Source organism: Bombus fervidus, chromosome 2 (assembly GCF_041682495.2).
Source record: "Bombus fervidus isolate BK054 chromosome 2, iyBomFerv1, whole genome shotgun sequence".
In the NCBI taxonomy this organism is placed as follows: domain Eukaryota; kingdom Metazoa; phylum Arthropoda; class Insecta; order Hymenoptera; family Apidae; genus Bombus; species Bombus fervidus.
The window spans coordinates 9,045,945-9,065,277 of record NC_091518.1 but is presented as its reverse complement, the minus strand read 5'-3'; the positions used below and the strand labels follow the sequence as shown (position 1 = coordinate 9,065,277).

Below are 19,333 nucleotides of genomic sequence, written 5' to 3'. Positions count from 1 at the left end.
TATAATACGAGTTTCGAAACAACTTAGCTTAAATTAACGAGTTTCGAAACAACTTAGCTTAAATTAATATGTTTCGAAACAACTTAGCTTAAAATAAAATGAGTCATTTTGTTTCCTATTGTTCTTATTTCATTTATTTGAAAGACTGAACTCAAGGAACTGACACTGCCATCTGAAATGTGACTTCTTATAATCTCTCGCATTTTGTCTTTACAAATTCAACTTCAAGCAAGAGATCCTATCACGAATAGTTACTCAGCATCGACACTCCAACGAAACGGTATCTCGAATGATCGGTAAAATTTGTTTTCGCGTGGCACGTAGATTTCTTTGTTCATAAAGGAACAAATTAACATCTCCATCTTCTTGGTGAATTTTTCTAATCAAACTCAATTCGAGAGATGGTTGCGTAGACACCATTAAAGCTTCTATTATCTGTTAATAGTAACATTGACCCAAGATTGTATCTCTATCGACAGATCAAATAAAATAAAAACGGAAAGATTGTGCTAACCTTATCTCTTAGCCGATTAGCATGAGACGAAAAAATAGCGATATCTCGAGATATTTCTTGCGCATTAAGTTGCATTCCCATTAGAACGACGATCGTAGTGTTTTTACATTTGGCAAAATTTCCAAGACTTTCTAGATGAGCCTCTTGTAAATCGAGGAAATCCTAAAGTGCGATATGCAAATTGAATGAATTACAATTCATACGTAAAATTAAAAAAATACGTGTATGCTTTAGCTTTTACCTTCACCAACATAGGCAATCCAACAATCGGTATGCCAACAATTACTTTTAAATCTTTGATCAAAAGATCATCGATAGTCAATTCGCTAATATCAGATTTTGCTTTGATGAGCTCGTTGAATACTTTATCTCTGTCTAAATCTAATAGTCCAACTTTTTCCAGAGATTCCACGATTTCTACATCGACGGGAGTAGCACGATTGGCCTCTTTTGAAAAATTACAAGTATCGACCAAGATTGGACCTATAAAAATTGCAACAACTATTACGTTTAAATAACACAAAATCAATTTGATGTCTGAATAATATATTCGAGTAAAATTTAATCAAAGCAATTTTGTTTGTTTGCTTGCTGACTTGCTTGCTTACCTCTCAGAAGACTCGATATCTGCGTGTCTATTATTTCTGCATGTTTATCAAATAAATTTCGCGCCACTAATGTCGCGCAACTGCCTACGCTCTCCAGATGTATTTCTCTACCAGGCCACGGCCACCGTTCGTCTTGTGGTCTGTGATCGATTATTTTTACTACAGAATCCATTAGATAAATGTCTTCGTCCGGAAGGTTATGATGATCAACGAGCACCAGTTCCATTTTCGTTTCCACATTCTTCTTTAAAGCTTTCAAATCTATTTGATCCCTATAATATACATACGATCATCTATCTATATAATTTACTTTCATTTTTTCATTCTATAACATTTGTTAGAAAATCTTGTAACTTACCGAAATGTTAGCAAGTTGGAAGATATGTTATGACGTTTCAAAAAGAATACGACTTCAGTTTTTACACGATACTCTCTTTCAGATATATTCATCAACGGAATAACTGCTAAATCTGTTTCCTTCTTTTTAATTCCGTCCAAATATTCAGAAAAAGCTTGAATCAATGCCGATACGGCCGAGTCTAAATCGCAAGATTCATTACCCAAAACGATGCAGATTCTTTTGTAAGCCAACGGCTTCGACTAAAATAATATACAAACCAGTCCCTCGTTAAATATTTACTTTGTCCCTTCTAAAAATTTTTTTATAAAAAGATTTTTATTCCTATTATGCCGATATCATTTTCAATTCATTTTTACATATAGTTGCGCAAAATAACAATTTGTTGATAAATAACTAAATATCTTATATTTTTCAAGTTTATTTTCAGTTTTCTACACACATATTCAATTTATTATCTAATACTGGTTAAATAATACAATAATTCCAGCTATTTTATCTCTTTTTAAGCAAAGTAGGATAACATATTTCGATTTTTTAATGACTAACAATTTTAAATGTTTCAAAGATTTGGCGCGCAAAAGATGCGAACTGAAATTATCTGTGACATACTACGTCACATGTAACTGCTACCAACTATAGTTGCAATTCGTGGTATTAATTTTCTCGGGCAAAATTTTCTTAAGAAAAATGTAATTATAATTTTTCTCGTCACCTACGTAGTGATAGATGTATGTGGTATAAATTTAGACGAAAAATTATGAATGTCAAATTATTATTATAAATATCAAAATATAAATAGATATTGATATCAATATTAATTTTAACATGTCCTTAATACAATATAATAACAAAGGAATAATTACGATGAAACTAATGATATGGAAAAACATAGAAAAGTAATAATTAGTGATATAAATAAATTATCCAATTGCATTACATTAGCTTATCATATATACTACATACTATTATTTAGTACTTAATTATTATTTAGTAGAAGTGAACACGTGTATTACTGTCTTGTTACAATTCATGAAAAATATAACTTTATTCACTACAGCAAGCCAATTAAAACAAAACAGAAATTTACCAAGACTGCTTTCGATGCGGATAGAAATGATTCCATGCTTCTTTACTATGTTGCAGGATTTGTTTATGTACATATAATATAACTAATCAACTGACTTCATATATTGCGAATTCATGTCTGTTAATTACGTGTGAATTTTGAGATCTCTTGAAAAAGCTGTCGGTTTATTTGGTTGCTAGTATAGAACAAACAAGTAGATCGTTGTATTAAATATAGAAAAAAGTTAGCGAAGAAATGTATTGAAAATTATTGGCAAGTGTTATTGAATTTTGTCGAGCACATTAGAGCATACTCGGAGGTATTCGAGTTGAATCGGAAATCTTCGTTAATACACGAAAGATACCGAAATCGAACGAAGCAAACGACAGTATGGCTGCGACCACTTGCTCCTTTGTCTCATAGTCGTTGATAGGTGTCGTACGTCGTACGTCGTATGTTTCGAGATGCGAAATACGGTACACATTCATTTCACATTCGTTCGATAGTTATTTTGATCCAATAGCTTTGATCTTTGGATAGACTACTGGTGCATTCACATTTTCTTGCAAGCATGTTTTTTTATTTTCATATTAGCATGAAAATAGCCATCGCAACGCGATATATTTGAAATCTGATTAACGTGATATTAGTTGTCTCACTAGTGATTTTGGTACTAGGAATACGATATACGTCCGACAAGGTGAATTACGGCGAGGAGAAACTAATGGATTATTTGAGAATAATTTTCGGGAGGATATTAGAGCATACTCCCTACACGAAGATGCGGTACAATATATCTGCTTGCGGTTCTATCGCTTGTTGCCTTTGTTCTGCACTTTCGTTTGTACGTCCCCAGTGATCAAAATTATCCACTTCTCATTATATATTCGATAGATTAAACGATTCGATAAATAATATATCTTCTCCACAAATGCATGCTGTTGCGGAGATAGTGATAATAATGACATCAAAAGAAAAAAAAATGCAAGCGTGGAGTGCGATTATATGAAGGGGGGTTGGGGTTTAAGGGTTAAGGGGTTAAGGAAGGAGAAACATGGAAAAAGATGAGAAAAAAGTACAAGGTGTGTATGGGACAATATAGGTTATAGATTTCAGAGATCAATCTTTATATTCGTTCGCGTTCAGTAGAATTAGGAATAAGGATAAGATTACTTTGTTTTCCATTTCGTTTTATTCCACTGTTCTACGTTCTATTCCGTGTTTCGTTTCCATTTCGTTCCATGTTCCGTTCCGTTTCGTTTCGTTTTTTACTTTGGAAATTTGACGTAACACCGTGAAAGAAAGAGATGCGATACACGTGTCATTAAATGTTTATTCTTGATAGATAACAAGAAAGAAGAGTACGTGATCGCAGATAACGTGGAAGTTACCCACGGGTAGACGGGTGCCTTCCGCGATGCGGTTTAACAAGCAAGAATTGTTGACCCTGGCTACGCAACCTTCACAGAAATTCGAGAAGGAGGGTATATTGTATGTACGCGAACGTCAAGAAGGCTTCTTTCGCAGAACTGAGAGTGAGTGATCAGATTTAGTCCTTGACAAATAGAAATAATATTAGCGTGTTTGGTTGCCTATTTTTTTATCGATTCAATTGTACGTTGTACATGTAATTTTAAATGCTCCAATCAACGCATGTTCTTTCCTTATCTAAATTGTATATTTGATCATTGAAAATAAACTCACGTGATACGCAAATTCTTCGTCTTGTATTTAATATAGAGCCAACCTATCATCTGTTTTCCAAAAGGATACGATTCGCGCATCACGTACATATATTATCAGTTGATGAGATTTTCAGTTTTGTGAGATTCGTACAATGCTCGCGTGTATAACATAGGACTCCCGTTTACAGTCACCGATTTACGCGGCTATTGCCATTGCTGCCCTCACCTTTGCCGCTGACTTCAACGCTGACGTCACCACCGTCTGTATAAGCCAAACGATCATACCATTTTTTTTTTCTCTTTCAATAATTTCCCAAGTATCAACCAACCGATGAGCATCAAATATCGCGATCCGTTTCAAGCTATTTGTCTCCCTTTCCCGCCGAGTACGAAGAATTTGTCGAGCTCTCGTGTAAACCTATCGAATGCATAAGCATTAAAAACCTTTCGTATATTACATACTTACACACGTCGAAGCTACGAAACATCCCGAATCAAAACATATGTATTCCTATTTACACATGTACACGTACTAAGAGCGAAACATTATTTCATTTACATTGTTATTCCTTTGTTCATCCTTTTTATATTATCCTTGCTGTTATTGCTGTTGTTGCAAAGATTTACCGTAGCTGTTTAATGATTTTATTAAAATATCACCTACTGGACGAGTATAAAAATTATTCGATATTAATACACATTAATACAGATATTGCTACATTGGTAACAGATATGACAACAATAACAACAGCAATAATAATAACACAATTTTGATACGGTGTGTCATTTTGATGACGTATACTAGATTTTAATACAATATGCATTTAATTTCAATAAATAGCTTGAGAAAAGATGATTGAAAGATACTGTTATGTGTTAGAATACTATTATCCAAGGTACCAGAACATCTTACAAGATGTCACAATAAAATCAAAATCGTGATTTTATACCTGCATTAAATGGCAATTAACAAATTCGGTATGTCGCGTAGCTACTTGAATATTCTGTGTTTGTATATGTATGTGTGTATATACGTATGTATACATATATATTGTATATGCATATGTACATATGCATATTTTTCTATATATTTATACATATAGTATGTTGCATTTTATACTTAACATTGTAGATTTATTGTACTTTCTATCTTCAAGTTTGTGGACTTGTCAATTATATTCTTATTTTCTTTTTCTATTTTTTGTTTTAAAAACTGATTTCTGCGAATCGAGCATGCTTGGAAATTGTGACTGACGATCGATGGAAGAATCTCCCGTCGGACGTGTGCACGATCGTTCATGGATTGAAACCGTCTCGCTGCGACTCGATCGAATCGCTTATGTTCGCTAAACAAAGCTACCGCGATATAACCAATTCGAAAATGTTCCTTGTTTTTCTGGTCGAGATCGACTCGAGAACGGTGACAAGTGACAACGCGTATTGTAATAGACGTGATAAGAAAAAGAGGAAAACAAAATTGGATAGTGAGAGAGGGGCAAGGGAAGACGGGTGAGAAGAAGGTAGCGTTCGATCTTCGACTGTAGCTTGTAGTATGTATACTGTATATACTGTATATACTGTATGATGTATATGATCGCATTTATGACTCGAAGCGAGACGAATAAAATAGCTTGTATCAAGGAATTAAAAGACGAAAACATACCGCTTAGTGTACAGCCACGTCCGACTGCATTCAGATATTAGAGCACGTTAATTAAGCTACCTGTAGCTACGTATAATTTGCAGGTACAGGTAAAAAATCTGACAACAAATATCAAAAGGGAAAAACACATAAGACACTACGAGACCTCAGTTGTGTTACAGCCAGTACGAGTAAAGGTATATTGGAGTTTTTTTTTGTTTTTCATCCAAAATTTTCTCCTTCACACTGTCTTAACTCGATCAATCGCGATTAACACGCTTCTCGTTACGCGCTAACTTCAGTCCAGTCGAATCAAATCAAATTGATTTCTATCGATCGAGATCTCGTTCGTCCTTTTGTCACGTTTATCGATACTTATATTCTTTTCCTCGATCACGCTATATCCAACCGCCACTTCCATCTGGCACGGTGCTATTCTACTTTTACTGCATACCGTATTTACTCGTACGCGTGTCTTCCTTTAACATTTTCCTTAATTTTTTCACCTTAATCTCTCGATGGAATAGCACGATCCCGCGTCCCGCGTCACATAAACCTTATTATTCTACCTATATTGTTATAGATCGCATGCATTCTTAGCTTTCTTAGTTCTACAAATGTATGTTCTTTGCTCTACTAGTGTATCGCATAGTTGCCTTGTTTGACGAATGCCTAGAAATCGTATCTCCGTAAAACAATAGCGCAGCTAACCAGCCTCAGCCTGTCGTGTAATTTTCGCTCATCCCTTTCCATTTATTTACCTCAGTGACCTATGTGTATGTACATGTATATCGTATATGATGTCGGGTTTGCATTAGGACTTGGATTTGGGGCGTGTAAAGAATCTGCGCCTGGGTTGTTCATCGTTGTTGTACAATCGAGATAACTTTTATTACCACAAATACAAGATAAACAACTGGCCTCAATAATCAAACAATAATGACAATGATCTTAGAGTCGATATAACGAATCCACGGTCTACGGGATAACGAATATACTTTGCTTCAAAATCTACGTCGGACTCGACTCACTCCTCGTGATACACTGTTCGCACGATTCACTCTTCACTACTGATGCACTAGGTCTCCAGCTAGTCAGACTGCAAGCAAAAGAATGAATCCTCGTCACCACGACGCTGCCGAACAAAACTATGATGAGGTGTCCTTACGGCACCAGGTCATCGGATTCGCCGTTAGGTCGTTTATTGTCAAGTATCGGTATGGCCGATTCATTAAAGGCGGGCTATGCAATTCCACGTCTCCGTTTGGTGGAACGTTCATCCCGTGACCGTGGCTACGTTTCGGTGACCGGTCGTCGTCTCGAGCCCAAGCTCATTGTCTCAAGTTTCAAATAACTGTGTTTGGATTGTTTCGTAATTGCTACAGCATTCGGGTTTTTCCGAGTGATTCTAACGGGGGGTCCTGTTGTCCTTTCATCTCCGACATGTATTTACTTGGATGCGTGAATGTAACTTTGTCGGATATCTTCAACTCGCTACTTGTGACTCGTTCTTTGTTCCCTTTCTATTTTATTGTACATACATATATCCTTTTCTAGCCCGTTTCTTTCTTCCTAAAGACAGAAGAAAGCAACTTTGGACGAAATACCTATTTTCATCATAGATGAACATGCTAACAGACTAACACGGAGTTGTCGCTCTTCTCTGTTGCATAGTAAGTTTGGAGAGATGGTGCAGATTACGGGGAAACCTATTGTTTTATTTCAAATCACGGGAGCAATGGTCGGAACCTTTAGGTGTGATAATACTGGAACAATGTTTTGTTCGCATGGAACAACCGAGCAATCAGATCCCGTATGGATTCAGTATAGGTAAGCACATTTGGTTTTTCAAGAAACGATGCCCGTAACGTCTGACCAATGAGCAGCAATATAGCAAGAAAGGATTGATTTCAGTATTCGACGGAGGTTTATTCCAAGCGTTAGGTGCAAATTCGGCCGAGGAGAGGGACAGTTGGTTACAAGCCCTTCAGCTTGCCAGCTACGAGTGTATGCGAAGTCAGTTATTGGCATTGCAGCAACGCATAGAAGCGTTCAGTGGGCACAAACACGACACCGACATCCAAATGTTACGCTTGCAACGTGGAATTTCGACAGGTTCGCTATCTTCGTCTTTTTCTTACTCTATCCTTCCTAATAGGTATTTATTATTCTAGTTGTTTAGAAGCTGTCGTCGGACTTGACCCCTGTTTCAGATCCTGCCGAAATACCGATATGCGAGATATCGTTGGCATGCGACAACCTCCTTTGCGACGGTCATGGTCGACCACCTAATCCGGTTCTAGAGGTAGATGTGCAAGTGAAAAGTTCAAAAACTTGGATCAAGTATGCGCGAACCGAGGTAGTGGAGGTAAATTTCTAAACAAACTCATTCCAATGTGTTATATCGCTTAGTTTTCGTACCAATCTCTCCCTCTCTCTCACACATAAATATACACAGCGAAGCAGCAATCCCGGTTTTCTAACGACTGTCAGCTTCCGAGCTAGCGACGGGCTAACCACGGAGACCAAAGTGAGGATAACCGCATACGATGTCAGGGAACGCGTGAGCCAAACGGCGACACCGATTGGAAGCGCGATCGTGACGTTGAATGCGATTCAAGATACACCTAGGTAATTTGACCGACTCTTGTTTCGACCTTTTTACCCGTCCCTCGATTTCGTTACCAATTTTCCCATTCTATCGCCTGTCTGACTAGTGATCGAACGTTTTTAGATTGAGGATACCTTTGAAGTCGGCAAAAACAACAACCGTTGGCTTTTTGACGATCAACGTGTGGAATTTGGAAGCGGAAGACAGAGGGAACAGTACGGAAAGTACCCCATCCAAGGAACCTTCTTGCGGAATGAATCATCAGGTAAATATCGACCTATCGCCAATTTTTTCTCTTTCATCGCCAGATTTTTCATGTTCTATAGTCCTTATTTTTGTTCCTTTCGTTCCGGTGTGTGTATATGTTGATTTTTCTTAGATACTTTCGCACCGACGATCACAATCACTACCACCTAGATTGGGAACCAAAATCAAGTTGCCGCATCAAGGACAACTCAAGCTTCTCTTTGCTAATCCATACATACAAACATACAGGTACAATTTTAATAATAAATTAAATTTGCGTGTATCTTTTCTTTCTTTCTTTCTCTTTTCTCTTCTTTCGTCACATTTCTCTGGAATCGCGTGCATCGTCGTTTCAGGTTTCACTCTGGTTTAGGCGGCGATATTTGCGTACACGAAATCATGGCAGAGAGTAAACTTTGTTTCCAATTCCCACAGCATTTACTGTGAGTATTCTTCGTTTACCGCAACATTTTGTTCCGCGTAAGCCTGTTGTATCAAGTAGATAACATAGAAAATATTTTTTCCATTTCTACAGTGCAATTTGGATTCAAGAAGAGAAAGAACTGCTGCAAGAAGTAGCCGGCATGGGTGAACTACGAGAGCCCTGGCATACAAAGCAAATCGAATTGCTTGATCGCCATCTTCATCTTTTACATCTTTATTCACAAGCTAAAGAGAATTTGGCCGCGTTCAAAGGTAAACGAAAACGTTTACCATATGAAACGCCCTACCTTGTGCGCCTCACTAATCGTTGAAATAATAACATCTCTAGGAAGTTATTTCAAGCGGTCGTCGCGCAGAAACGATAGGACGCTCGAATTTGCACCTGTCAACTTACACCTTCAAAGAATGTGGGTGCATAACGATACGTTAAACAGATGCGGATTTTATGACTTTATCACTGTCGGAGCATTCACTGCGCATTCACATAAAAGTAAAAACGGCGGACTCATTAGGTAACTTATATATAAACTATAGAGTTTGAACAGTGTGAATAGAATCGAAAGACGAGCGGATCAGAGAATGGATAGATCGATAGATGATTAGGTAAATATGTAGAATATATCCTCATATCGTTGACTGTATACCGTTTGACAGGTTGCTGCAAGCGCTAAAAGAATCGCCAACGCGTGGCAATCAGTTGTATCAAGGAACATCGAAGATAACGATGGCGCACGATGCTATTCAAGCAATTAAGCAACTCCGGCGAGATGTTGTCGACGCTATGCGTGCTTTGATGAAACTCGCGAAAGACAAACAAACCAGTGGAATGTTACCAATTTGCGAAGATATGATCACAAAGACCAGAATTTTGCTCAGTCTGTGGGATCCTGGCTTGGTCGAAGAAGCATTAACTTTTCTAGAGGAATACAAAGTAGCCAAAGTTCATGAAACTTCGAACGAAAATTCTCTGAATTTAGACTTTAAAACGAACCAATCGTTGTCTCCTTTTAAGAGAATTACGCAACAGTTGAACTTTGACTTGAAAAGTCCGGACTTTGACGATTTCGTTACACCTGATACTCCGGAATGTGTGAGAGATCTATGGACAAAAGAGAACGAGAAAAACGGTTATACGGCCTCGTTTCCTTCGAAAAACGAACACGTTCATGTGAACCATCACGTTAACACCACTAATCAAGATAACGTTACCGATGGAAAGGACGAAGAAAATTTTGTTATTTTTCCAGATGTCGAAAACGATGCTAAAAATTCGGAAATTATCGAAACTTGCACAGAAACGTCGACCAGTGGAAACGTCAACGACGACGCCGATGACATCAACGACAGTGGGAACAATCCCGTTGTTAACGATACTATCTTGGCTACAAATGCTAGCAAATGCGAGGACAACGACGAACGAGAGGCGGATATTAAAGGCGACATTGATCCATGCAAACGGTTCCTAGATACTCAAAAGATGTGCAATTCACCGTCTGCTAATTACTACAAACCTACCGACGAACCCGAGCCGTGGGATCTGACCCAATTAAATATTGAGGCGAGTGTAATGTGTTTAGTGTCGAAAGTCAAGTTTCTTTGTGGAAGATGTAGCAGTCCAGCTGTACGATTGCGGAATAAAAATATCGTAGGCAGATCGCATAGCTTGAAAGGATGCGCTCCGATTAATCGTAACAAAACTGTTCATGTTGTGACGATTCAACCGAAAAACGACATTAAAAATAACGACGAGTCGAGCAAGTTACTCGATGCATCTGTGGAAAATCGTCCGAATTTTCGACAACAACCGAGTCCAGGTTCTGAAAAGATACCAGCCTTTTCTAAAGCCAAAGAAGGTAAAAAACTAGATTATCGATAATCTTTTACAACTTTTATTCCTATCGTTTAACTAGTGTTTCTGGTGCGTCAGAACTACGATTTGTTATCTTACTACATTTACGTATTTACGCATGTAGAAATCACGTTTTTTTTTTTTAAATATTTAAATCTAGTCTAAGGAAATGTATAAAAGAAAGAAATGAACAAACAAATTAGAAAATTATTGATTGATAAATCGGTAATTTTTATTCTTGGTTCGTGTATACGAGTAAACACAATATTGTGTTTGTTTTAAAGTGTGCCAAGCTGTCGATTCGATGACGCGAATGATTAAAAGCAATTCGGGACAAAGGAATAAATTCACCGAAGGCTTAGATTTTGCCTCAATCGTCGATTGGACTAGCGAGCTCAGACCGAGTATGAAAAAATTACGCCAAGCTATGGATGGATTGCTGAAAACTGCTCGATTGACGCATTCGGTATTTAGAGTGCAAGAGGATCCGAAAATGGCTCAACGCGCTTGTAACGTTCGGTATAGGCGAGACGTATGCTTTAGTCAAGCGGTAAGTTTTTTTTTACCTCTCTTTTTGCCTCTACTATTCTTCACTTGATTGATTACGCTTCCCTTGATCACTTCATCACTCGGTGATTCTTTCACTTAACAGCTGCTTAACAGTTGGATAACGATACATGTAATAATTTCGAATCATAATTTCAGTTGACTAGCTTGGTATCGGGATTGATGGCAAAGCTTTGGTGTCAAAGACCCGATCCCATGTTTCTTCTAATCTTGACCACCCTTGGTCCTCTGGTCTCGTTCGAGGGACTTGTCAGTTATTACGGAGACGAGATAGATATGTGGGGAGACATGACTGTAGCGGTAGAAGATATGCATACCGTAACTTTCACGTTGACCAGGTGTGGAATTGAACCGAGGTTAGTATTGCCGTCTGTGTCTCGGTATTAATTCAAGCTGTTCATGACAATTGGATATTAACGAATCCCGAATACATAAAAGCGAATAAATATATTCTGCAATGATAAATAGTCGCACAAACGTTTTAGGTTCGAGGGAAATTGTAACACTCCGTTTCAACAACCACTACCAAGAGTACTCGGTTCTCGAACAGCATTAACAGTGGTACTTCCTGTGCCGGATGCGATCTATTCTCTGCTGCCGTTGGTTCCTTCTTCTAGGCAAACGATTTCCTTCAATGTTACCCCGGTCTTCTTTAACGTCGGTATTAACGAAATGGCTTCCTTGGCGGAGAGTCTCGGAACCACGAAACCACAGGAAAAAAGCAATATGGATAATTTCGAAAGACTGAACGAGTATTATTTGCGTTTCAAGAAACTGAATTTGCCAACGGAAACGTCGTCAAAACGACGTAAGTTTCTTCTATTCGTGTTTCTTAATATCTTAGTATCTAAATGTATAGTACAGTGGTGTTCGATTCGCTCACACCCTCATACACTTTTCATTCATTCACCTTTTCTCTATGCTTTATCATTTTAATCCATTAGTTGGCGCAAGATCGCCGCTCGGCCAAACGTTAGCAGAACTGATGACGAATCTAAAGACAAGTGTCCAGGCCAAAGTAAACAAGAACGTGGAGGTGTTACAATTATCCTCACAAATTTGTCGAAGAATGCGCGGTTTGAGATTTACCAGTTGCAAAAGCGCAAAGGATCGCACCGGGATGTCAGTAACACTGGAGCAAGTGAACATCTTGACCGCCGAATATCACCTGGCCGAACACGAATACATCAGAGCGCTCGACTGTATGCGAAGGTTAATTTCTTCTATCGAATATGAAATTTCATCTAGATAGCAGTAACCATTGTTTCCTAATAATATATAAACGGAAAACAGTACCACTGAGAATACTTGTTTCTAATTGCAGCGAAGGATGTCGACGGGAAAACACGTGGAAAAATATCGGAATTCGGAAATACGCGTTCAATAGCTTGCAGATACTGACATTTCCGAAACTGTATCGTCCACCGACAGGAACTTATGGATCCGCACAAACTTAAAAACTTGATTCGTAACAAAGCACGATTCTTTCACAATACGTACGATGTCAATGTGCGATCGAACTTGTGTCGAATGATTATGAAAAAGAAAAAGTTGTTATGCGTGTGGGTGTACGACTGTGTGTGCGCGATCGAATCATCATGGAAACGAAAGAGAGTGCCATTTTATTTAATACTATCGCGTGTTAGTATAGAGATCGTGAAATTATGAAATGATGTATTTTTATTATTTCTGTACATAGAATTTTACCATAGGTAAGGATATACTCGTATATAAAAAGCGGCGAAACAGTATATATATAAAAATTTTATCGAAATTCACGTTATGTGCCAACAGTTATATATATATATAATATATATATATATATGTTATCGTAATTTATTAAAAGGAAGTGGATGTGTGCTCCACCACGGTAACGACCGTGTTCCATTAAGTAGGATATATATATTTTCGTCGGCAAAGTTATATCGTTCGATCGTCTATTAACGTCCTTGCCCTTAGCGTCTTCCGATAAAGCGCAACAGATATCGAGAATATGACGATAGATGGTGCGAGTTCAAGGATGTAACAATTGAAAGATTACGTTCAAGGATTACGTTAGATTTGATTTGACGAATCAAAAGAAATGCTTTTAGCTTTGGAAACTGATTGTTCGATCAAAGTAGAGATCAAAGTTGAATCACATCGGTGTTTGTAATATACATATGTAATACTAGACTCGAGACCGCAACTGAAAAGTGCGTAAGTGCGGGATCGTGCATATTTCCAGTAAAAGTATACAAATTTTAGATTCTATCAGGGTAACAGTTGTATTTTAAATAAACTATTATCCTCTGATTTACGTACATAAAAACGGACACCAAAGGAAATGAGATACGTATATATACAATTTTTCTCTGACTCGATTTACTTTTCCTGTTTTCATTAACCGTCTTACGACGAAATTCGACGCGCGGTAATGAAATTGACTCGCAACGTATGGCCATGTGGAAATATAATTTCTTAATCGATAAGTAGAACGCCGTTAATGATTCGTGAAGATTTCGACGAATCGAAGAATGTTGAGCGGTAGAGGATCGGTAACGGTGTAACGAAGGCGGCACAGCTTGCAGGCACGAGACAATGCGTGGCCATGGAGCACGTTGACTGCGTTAGCAAGCGGACACCTGCTCCTTGTGCTCTCTACCCCCAACCTTTCATGGGAAGGACGATATAAAACTGGTAGGGCGGCCGTCGGAGAAGCCAGTGAGGTTTCGGTGGTCGACTCGGTTACGTTCGACGTTTGACGATCGCAAAAGAAAAAAAGTTATCGTCGCGTCGATTCGCAGGTCATATCTAATAACGAAAGAGATCTTTGTAGTTGGCCGATGTTGTTTCACGTTCGATGCTAATAACGCGATCAGTCGAAATATGAATAGGAAAGATTGGCTGTTGTGCGTAACGTTGGTTGCGATTATTACCCGGAAAGAAATTTGCGGCGATGAAAATGTTTCCGATGCTATAAGGTCACTACGGGAACAAGTAAACGCTCTTCTCGATCATCGACAACAGGATTACAACGCTCTCGAGGCAAGCTTGAAGCGTGCGATCGAGAAAAATACAGAGTTGTTCGTTCTAAAGAACGAAATCAAACAACTGAGGTAAAAGAAAATGTTTGTTGGTTTGTTGTTGTTGCATCGTGCGCTCCATAGCTGGTCGATTTCCAATTAACGAGCAGGATCTCTGCTCTGGTGGTGGTGTGTTCTCGTTCTCAGAAAGGAAGTGATCTCTCTACGTGGCGGTAACGGGAACGAGGCGAAAAACGAAAGGTTGCGAGTGAGATGGCTAGGAAGCGCGGTGACCGAACTTCAAGGGGAAGTTGCCCAAGTTCTTCGTACGAGAAATGCGAGCGAAGAACTTGCCGAGAGATCGAGAATGAAAGGCGAGCTGTCTCTGTTGAAGGGAGACGTAGCTGCGGTTGGAAGAGGAATTGGAAATCTCGGCGGCAGAATCGCCAAAATCGAAGCGATTCTCGGAACGATTCGCGTTGATATCGCTGCGATGAAGGAACGCTTTAGTCTGTTGTTTCGCACCTGCGCCGACATTGCCAGTCAGGTAACGTTGCCGCGTCCCCTCTTTTTTATCCTTCTCCTTTCCACTTCCACTTTCTCCCGAGCTTTACATTTTTCTTTTTCTCTCTTTTTTCACTCTGCCATCCTGTTCATTCTTGCGTCCGCCGCGTGGCCACCTGCTCGTGTCCGATCGATCGCACGCGCATCTGCCAGCCACTCTTTCTCTTCCTTTCCTTTTCTCTTTTTGTTTTTCTCTTACCATCTTCTTCGCTTCCTACCAACCCCACCCCTTTTTCGTCGTATCCCTGATCGCAAATGGTTGTGCGCTATAAGTACTCACATACATATACTTAGTTACCTTGTTTTAAGACAGCTGCAGAAACGCTGTAATTCGATGTACGTACGCATTATACGTATATCGCGTCCATCGTGCACGTAGAATGCCGACAAACCGAAACACCTGCTGTTTCCAGCCGCTTCGTGCGTCAGCCAATCCAAATCGATTTCAGTGGCAGATCGTTCCATCGTCCTGCAGCTGCTCCTCAAAACTTTCGTCTTTGTTTTGCTTGGCTATCGGTTTCATTTTCATCGGTCCCTTTCTTTCAATCTCTTTTACATTCCGCCCTCTTCTCGTCCTTTGTATTTTATTTCCTATATCTTCTTGTGTATTCTGCCTCTCGCTGTCGTCTCTTTTCCTCTACGCGATTCTCTGCAAATTCCTGACAGATTTTCGTCTACTCTAGAACGAATACTATTGAAACGTGTAGAACTACGTTACGCGGATAACAGCATGATACTAATTGATAGTGACGTTTAATAACACGATATAATTTGAATTTCAGTTGAATTCCATGCAAATTGAGGTAAAGTCTCTTAGATGCGAACCGTTTTCCACTAATGCGGCAAATTCGGTGGCTCAACGTAATGGAGGACGACCAGGAGGAGAAGAAGAAGCGGAAAGGAAGACGAGAACAACGGCAGCAGCGGTATCGTCGTATTTTAATGGAATGGGTACAAGGGATAGCGATCGCGAGACTACAGCTGCCGCGTCTTACAGTGTACGATCCTCTCGACGCAGATTCGCGAGAAAACACGGATATTGGAAAAGAAAGGAGGAGGAACATCGAACGCGGCTGGACGATCGTTTAAAGAGTCTGGAGCGTAAAATTTTGTTGTCGGCTCGGAGACGAGCGTCGTTGGAAAAGCGTATCGCCACGTACGAGAATCAAGAATGGACGAGTTTGAGCAAACGAATAAAAAGCTTGGAAAAGGGTCACGTCGAATTGTCACGGAAAATTTCAAATGTTACCGAGAATGGATTTTTCACGAAGAAGGTGAACGAATCGCTTGGCTCACGACTGATCGACTCGTTGCGAACTCTCGAGGACGCTATGGAAACAAACAACTCGTTCACGAGGAGAGAATTGACACGGCTCGATGTAAATGTCGCTCGAAAAGCGGCTGAACTTTCGTTAACCAGGGAAGAGCTAAGCAATTTACGTCGCACCGTGCAAGCGTTAAGTGTAAGCGCGTCTAAGCTTCAAGAGAGGAGCGACAAGCAACAAGAAGCGATCGATCGATTAAACGGTATCTATTCGACGACTGATTTTCAAAGATACTTGTCGAGTATTGCGTCGGATACCATAACCTCAAGCACAACCACAACTACTACCACCATCTCGTCATCATCGTCGTCGTTGTCGTCCGACAACTCGTTGTTCTCGAGTTTCGAACACCTGGAGGATCGATATCATTTAATTAGGAAGAATTTGACGGGCGATTGCGAGCAAACGACAGCGAACGAACCTATGGACGGGCTGCGACTTTCGGAAGCAGGCAAAGGAGGCAGACCGATGTTGGTGTTTTGTCGCGGAGGTTGGATGGTGATAGCGCGTCGTATCGATGGGACTCTCGACTTTGATCGGAACTGGAACGATTATTCCGTCGGGTTCGGCTCTCCGGTTAGTGAGTATTGGATCGGTAACGAAATCCTTCACAGGTTGACCGATCACGGTGACAATTGTACCAGCCTTCGAATAGACATGTTGGATATTTACGGAGAACGTTGGCGCGCGGAATATCAATCGTTCAGGGTCGAATCTGAGGAGACCGGTTACCGGCTAGATGTTTACGGGTATTCCGGAAACGCAACTGACGCTCTCTCCTATCAGAACGGTATGTCTTTCAGCGCGAAAGATCGAGACATGGACGCTAGCACGACTCATTGCGCGAGAAACTATCGCGGCGGATGGTGGTTTAGTCGATGTCAACACGCTAACCTCAACGGCAAATATTCCCTAGGTCTTACGTGGTTCAGATCGGACACCAATCGATGGATGTCGATCGCTTCATCGGAAATGTCTTTACGCAGAAACTCTGATTGTCGATCCCGATAGCGTTTTACTTGATTCGATTCGATTCGATATCGAACCACCTTTTTTTTCCATACCAAAGACTTTTGTTAATCGTCGCATCGCAGCTGCTCGTTTGCTCGTAAGCGGTCCAGATACTCGAACTCAAACGATAGATCGCCGGGGTACGCTACCTTTTTAATTATTATCGCCGTTATTATTCGCGACTTTGTCCCTTGGAAAATATTCTTCGTTCCAGCTATTTCAACGTCTATATACCCCTATATGTATAATCGTCAACGAAAATAATCGCGAGTCAAACCAGATATCGCCATGATTAACGTTCTAGAAAACTGTTATTTCGATACGATAACAGTTAATTATTCCCTTGTACGAAATAAATAAATTACTTTTTTCTCTGGTGTTTACTTCTTTACTACTTTAACCATCTTGCATTTTGCGCTACTATCTTGTGTAAGTTGTTTCTTTTCCTTACTGGAAATCCCCCTTCCCTTTGTATCAATGCGAAAGAAACGAGTTTGCTCTTTAATATGCATCATTATCATTATCATCATCATCGGAATGTCCAAGGATTGGAATCATAGTGTCGGAATGCGGTGCCGATCTCGATGAAATTCAATAGGGTCGGGTCAGAGATTATCGTTCTTTTATACACACGTGTATATATATAATATATTATATATATATTATTTATTTTACTTATATCTTCTACTTATTCTTACATCGTTTCTTATGAACGAACAAGCTGCCAGAACTTGCATAGGAAGCACCACATGCCTTACAAACGTATGGTTTTTCTCCCGTGTGGGTGAATATATGTTCCTTTAAATATTTGTGTCGATAAAAAGACTTGCCACAAATTTCACAATGATAATTTGCCTCGCCGGAATGCAGTCTCAAGTGATATTTTAAACCGTTCGAAGAGGCGAACGTTGCGCTACAAAACTGACAGACGAACCGTTTGTCACCCGCGTGAATTTTCTCGTGTCTTTTCGCGTAACTGGGAATCACGAATCTTTTACCACAATATCGACAGGGATAAGACTTTACGGCATCATGCGATTTCAAGTGAAATCGCAGTCCAGATTTCGAGGCAAACGTTTTACTGCAAATGTCGCATAGATACTGTACTTGCGCCGCCACGGACGTCGCAGTATCATCGTAACTTTGCACGCTAAACACGTTACCGCCACCGCTTTCTGTCGACACGCGATTTTCCTCGTTGTTTTCGCTTTTTCCTTCTTCAACGTGACATCGCTCGACATGCTGACGTTGCGACAATCTCGCTATCGTCTTTCCATCTGCTTTCGCATCTTCGCCACATACGATTTCCGATTTCCGCCAAAGATGCGTTGAATTCGAATTTTCCTCCTGTTCTTCTTCGAATGTACTTTGCGCTTTCGAGTCGGCCGTTTCGGGTCTCGTAGTACACGCATGCTTTATTACAATGCGATCCTACAATCACGACACATTAAAAAAGCATTAAAATCCGTGATGTGCACCGTCTTCTATATAATTACCAAGTAGTCTCTTAATTGGTGCTTTCGCAGAATTTCCAAAAATAACTTGTATTAAACTTACACAATATTGATTAAGATAATTTTACTTACCGAACCGATTTTCCAATTGGATTCATTTATAGAAACTGATTTGTTTGCACGGCACGATTCGTACCGTAATCTCAAGACGCGGTCCGATTTTCTGCATTGTTCGCGAAATTCGAATGTAACGGCTATCTTCCCTTCGCATTCGCGACAAATCGTCTTTGGTAGTCTATCGTCTTCGAACAGCTAATCCGAATATATGTGTATATATAAAAAAGTTATAGACAAATAATGTATATATATGTAATTACGTAT

The 19,333-nt window shown here is 39.6% G+C and overlaps 4 protein-coding genes across 10 annotated transcripts in view; 2 read left to right on the top strand and 2 right to left on the bottom strand.

The window, feature by feature from the left end:
- Positions 1-106: 106 nt before the first annotated feature.
- On the bottom strand, positions 107-5,947 carry LOC139992284 (exopolyphosphatase PRUNE1-like). Of its 2 annotated transcripts, none has more exons than XM_072013014.1 (6): positions 4,254-5,947; positions 1,481-1,722; positions 1,123-1,394; positions 756-997; positions 515-676; positions 107-435 (listed from the first exon to the last, which is right to left on the bottom strand). In XM_072013014.1, exons 2-6 carry the CDS (start codon positions 1,570-1,572, stop codon positions 256-258), a joined length of 948 nt encoding a protein of 315 aa, XP_071869115.1. In that variant the 5' UTR covers positions 1,573-1,722; positions 4,254-5,947; the 3' UTR covers positions 107-255. The 2 variants fall into 2 exon arrangements, with proteins under 2 accessions (XP_071869115.1, XP_071869105.1); XM_072013004.1 differs by lacking the exon at positions 4,254-5,947 and adding an exon at positions 2,571-2,811.
- Positions 2,941-13,940, top strand: LOC139992071 (inositol polyphosphate-4-phosphatase type I A). 4 transcript variants are annotated; one of them, XM_072012618.1, is made up of 18 exons: positions 2,941-3,025; positions 3,895-4,084; positions 5,964-6,073; positions 7,551-7,706; positions 7,791-7,991; positions 8,090-8,244; positions 8,335-8,507; positions 8,611-8,752; positions 8,867-8,982; positions 9,090-9,176; positions 9,269-9,429; positions 9,506-9,689; positions 9,832-11,030; positions 11,311-11,576; positions 11,732-11,949; positions 12,079-12,401; positions 12,538-12,805; positions 12,918-13,940. In XM_072012618.1, exons 4-18 carry the CDS (start codon positions 7,664-7,666, stop codon positions 13,048-13,050), a joined length of 3,669 nt encoding a protein of 1,222 aa, XP_071868719.1. In that variant the 5' UTR covers positions 2,941-3,025; positions 3,895-4,084; positions 5,964-6,073; positions 7,551-7,663; the 3' UTR covers positions 13,051-13,940. The 4 variants fall into 4 exon arrangements, with proteins under 4 accessions (XP_071868719.1, XP_071868710.1, XP_071868718.1 ...); XM_072012609.1 differs by having other exon boundaries at positions 2,990-3,631; positions 5,981-6,073; XM_072012617.1 differs by lacking the exon at positions 5,964-6,073 and having other exon boundaries at positions 2,990-3,631.
- A 142-nt stretch (positions 13,941-14,082) lies between these two features.
- LOC139992217 (protein scabrous) lies at positions 14,083-17,868 on the top strand. 2 transcript variants are annotated; one of them, XM_072012876.1, is made up of 3 exons: positions 14,083-14,691; positions 14,806-15,145; positions 15,945-17,868. In XM_072012876.1, the coding sequence occupies exons 1-3, from the start codon at positions 14,462-14,464 to the stop codon at positions 17,496-17,498; spliced, it is 2,124 nt and encodes a 707-aa protein (XP_071868977.1). In that variant the 5' UTR covers positions 14,083-14,461; the 3' UTR covers positions 17,499-17,868. The 2 variants fall into 2 exon arrangements, with proteins under 2 accessions (XP_071868977.1, XP_071868971.1); XM_072012870.1 differs by having other exon boundaries at positions 14,806-15,502.
- A 269-nt stretch (positions 17,869-18,137) lies between these two features.
- LOC139994726 (uncharacterized) overlaps positions 18,138-19,333 on the bottom strand; it is a 36,191-nt gene continuing 34,995 nt past the window's right edge. Inside the window, exons 3-4 of one of the 2 annotated variants that reach the window (XM_072017638.1) lie at positions 19,085-19,264; positions 18,138-18,929 (exon numbers count right to left, since the gene is read on the bottom strand). In XM_072017638.1, the coding sequence (XP_071873739.1) occupies positions 18,183-18,929; positions 19,085-19,264 (927 nt within the window). In that variant the 3' untranslated portion in view covers positions 18,138-18,182. The remainder of the gene's footprint in view (positions 18,930-19,084; positions 19,265-19,333) is intronic. The other variant, XM_072017645.1, reaches the window with a different exon arrangement.